We start from the raw sequence: 3,869 nt of genomic DNA on the forward strand, positions 1-3,869 counted from the left end.
TACTAAAAGAACAAAAATATAGATTTAACTTTTAAACTATATACTTTATTCACATGATAATATTGTTTCATTGTATTTCCCCAACTCAAATAAAAAAATAAATACTATATTTCACTCACAGAATTTATCCATTAGACTTTTAGTATTTTAGTCTTGTAATCGTTTGCTAACCTTCTTAAAAGAATTTTTATGTTTACTACAAGTATTTACTGAAAAGGTATTATCGTCTTACATTAAAAAAAGTAAGGAAAGAATACCAGACCACGTGATAACCGGATAAAATTGCAAGATAACCGAACCAATTCGAGCGTAGCTGCTGCTTGAATGGGTGACCGCTGAGCGATCTGGTTCTTGCAAGCAGCTCACCTTGTTTCGGAAGTCACTTATAAGTAGTTGGTCCCCAGGTTGTGTTAGAGAGAGCTTGTTATCTCTAACTTGGTCTGGAAAAAGGACACGCCAAATTAACTTTTACTTTTACCACATGCAACGTAACAGGCTCCGCTGAAGTTTTAAGCTAAATAGAAATAAAAATCTTTTTTATTCTTGAGATATCCTGTAGACAGGGCAATAGAAGACAGATTTTGACAGTTCTCGAAGGGCTTCTAAGAATCCAAAGAAACATACAGGATACAAGACTATCTTTATGTCTGTTTTGAGTAATATATTTTAGTAAAATCTGATTAATAAAAGATAGCTGTTAAATATGATGCTGGCAGTATAAAGTGCACGGGAGGATGTGAAAGGAGTTTTCACCTTAACTGCGTAAGTAATGTTTCCGATGGAAAATTTAAACGGTCGACGAAAGACTGGAAATGTTCAGGGTGTAGGAACAAGTTTTCTTCGCACGGGAGTGTGAAATCTACCACTTCATCATCGGACGTTCTTACAAAAGACTTTCTCGTCAAGGTTTTGGAAGAGTTTAAGAAGGAAGTTTTTTTCCTAAATGACTTCGTTTAAGAGCGAAATGAGGGAGATCTCGACGTCGCGTCGGTGCAGTATGTTTCTGATAAACTTGATGCTTCAACTTTATTGATGGAAGAGATAAGAAGCAAGTTTGCCGAGTTGCAGAAAGAAAATATTTTGCTTAAAGCTAAGAATGAAACGCTGAGTAAGGAAGTAAATGACTTACAAGAAAGAATGAGAAATTCGGAACAAAACTCGCGTGTGAAAAACATAGAGATTAGTGGTCTACCGGTAACCAAGAATAAAAATGTGACCGAGTTGGTGGCAGACTTGGGAGCAGCTCTGGGAGTGGATATAAAGGAGACGGACGTCGGTGCAGCACACCGGATACCCTCCTTCAGGACTGACATTGAGCTGGTACTCATCGCCCAGTTCTCAACCAAGGGGATGAAGGAGCAGTGGATCACCAAGGCCCGCCAGAAGAAGAGTCTCACGGCCCGAGATGTCAACCAGCACTTCCCCATCCAGCGAGTCTACATCGACGACCACCTCTCGCCAGAGAATAAGCAATTCCTAGCGAAGCTCAAGCAGAAGGGACGTGATATCGGCTACAAGTTTGTCTGGTCTCGAGATGGCAAGTTTTTCGCGAGGAAAGCCGAAGGCGACCCTGTCAAGAAGATAGTTACGTATGAATACTTGGACAAACTGAAATAAATTAAGTAAGTTCTTTTTGATCAGTAAATTTTAGTTGTGCAATTTTTAAGTACATATACATTTTTTTCATAAATCATTAAATTAATCAATTCAGTTAAAATAATTTTATTCTAAATGCAACAACAAAATTCTTTTAATATTTTTTGTACTATTCAAAATAGTGTCAGTCAAAATTTAATTTATGCAAATATAAGAAGTATTAGGCAAAATTTCAATATTTTTTTATTAGTTTTCAGCCAAATTAAAAATAAAATTAATTTTATTGTTCTGAGTGAAATTTGGATTGGCAGTGATGAGGTTGGTTTGTATAATATTTCTGGATATAATACTTTCTATTGTTGTAATAATAATTTTAGGTGCGGAGGTGTAATTTGCTATGTGTCCAATGATATTTGTGTGGTAAATTTAAATTTTAATCTAACGACTGCTGATGCTTTACTTTAAAAAATAAAACTTGATCATGTATTTTTTAACCTCATATGTATATATAGACTACAAAATTTTTCTGAGAATGATTTTATTGAAGAATTTACAAACAAACTAACATTAATTTCTAACTGTACCGTTTTCATTGGAGATATTAATTTAAATACATTAGAAAATACACAAAGTGTTCAAAGTTATTTAAGTATGTTAAGTAGTAATGGCTTTGCACAGCTTATTGATGGTCCTACTAGAATCACTGCTAATTCACAAACGTGTATAGACCATATTTTTGTCAGACACCGTGATTTAAAAATTTTTAAAAGTGCCATTTTTGATGTTGATCTCACTGACCATTGCATGTTAGGTTTAGCAATTACAGTTCCTAGTAATCAACATGTAAATATCACAGTGGTTAGTCATGATTTTAGTGTTATTGATTATGATGAAGTTGTATCAAAACTGAGCGATATAAGCTAGGATAGTTGTTTTATAACTGAAAATGTTAATGTATGTTTTAATGATTTTTTAAATATTTTATGCAATGCTATTAATAATTGTAAAAAAATTAGGGGTACAAAAAGTAAACTTGAGGAAGCAAAGAAAATTAGCCCCTGGATAAACACAAAGTTAATAAATAAGCTAAATAGGAAAACAAAGTTATATAAAAAATATAAAACCAGTATATAGTAATATATCGCACACTTAATATATCGATAGGACAAACATTGTAACCTACAAAAAGCCGGTCTGATTTGTCAAACTAGTCACAATCGTAGCATGCTGTGCTGTTCCTAATGCTCATAATGTTGTACCATCCACAGACAGATTGTACTATCTTTATAATAAGCTGGAATTAGAACAAAGCAGCACGTTTAAAGTTGGTAGCCCTGTTTCATACTTTATCATACAAATCGTCTCTCGTCACTCACACCCAATTGCGGCAATAAGTTATAATAAAACCAATACCGACCGTGCTCTTTGCGTTGAAATTTCGTAACCTTGTTGGTATTTAGCTAAATTGTAGGTTTAGATTATGTTATTTTTTATATAAATTCTACAGCTTTTGTGTCTGATAATTAGCTTCTAGACTTAATCTATGGAGAAATTTCGTATAGATCCTAATAATTTGTCTTACAACAAATGTCTTGTAACGTTTTGGTTGCTAGTCCTGCGGAATTATTTGTTTCAGAGCATTACGACTATAAAAACAAAGGTATAAATTTGATTGTGATACTTTGCATAACCTCATTTTCAAACAATATAATAAATTCATGTAATTTATTATTATTTACGTACAAAGTTGTATAATTATAACTTAATTTCAGACAAAAGAAATTTATATATGCAATGTTTATAACAGACAGTAACTATTTTTTGTTCTTAATGATTGTTATTGCAATAAAATGTTTTATACCTAACTGTTTTAACTATTATATCAAAATTTTAAAATAATATTAATTTAAAGATAAAAATTATAAATAATTTTTATTTATTTCTTTAGTTATTAGAATATTTAAAACCACATGAGTAACACGTTGACTGTGGCAGAGGGTTTATTGGGTGCTGTATATTCAGATAAAAGTCTAGTGAAGATTTTAAATATTTAACCAACAAACAGATGCCACAAAAGATATTATCAAAAGATCCTGCAGACTGCAACGAAAGAGTTCTCGCAAATAGGGATGGCCAGACGAACGGTTAAAAATTTGAATTTTGTAGCAAATATCGACAGATTATTTTTATAATCTATATAAATCTAAATAACAATTATTAAGTCTGTAGAGCCTTTCTACCAAGAGTTTTTACACCGACTCGAACAACAAGAT

At 32.4% G+C, this 3,869-nt stretch overlaps 1 protein-coding gene across 1 annotated transcript; it reads left to right on the forward strand.

Annotated features, from left to right (window-relative positions):
- Positions 1–1,032: 1,032 nt before the first annotated feature.
- On the forward strand, positions 1,033–1,617 carry LOC124372779. The gene has a single exon (XM_046831188.1). The coding sequence runs from the start codon at positions 1,033–1,035 to the stop codon at positions 1,615–1,617; it is 585 nt and encodes a 194-aa protein (XP_046687144.1).
- The last annotated feature ends 2,252 nt before the right edge of the window (positions 1,618–3,869 follow it).

Source organism: Homalodisca vitripennis, unplaced genomic scaffold (assembly GCF_021130785.1).
Source record: "Homalodisca vitripennis isolate AUS2020 unplaced genomic scaffold, UT_GWSS_2.1 ScUCBcl_3949;HRSCAF=9792, whole genome shotgun sequence".
Classification (NCBI taxonomy): Eukaryota; Metazoa; Arthropoda; class Insecta; order Hemiptera; family Cicadellidae; genus Homalodisca; species Homalodisca vitripennis.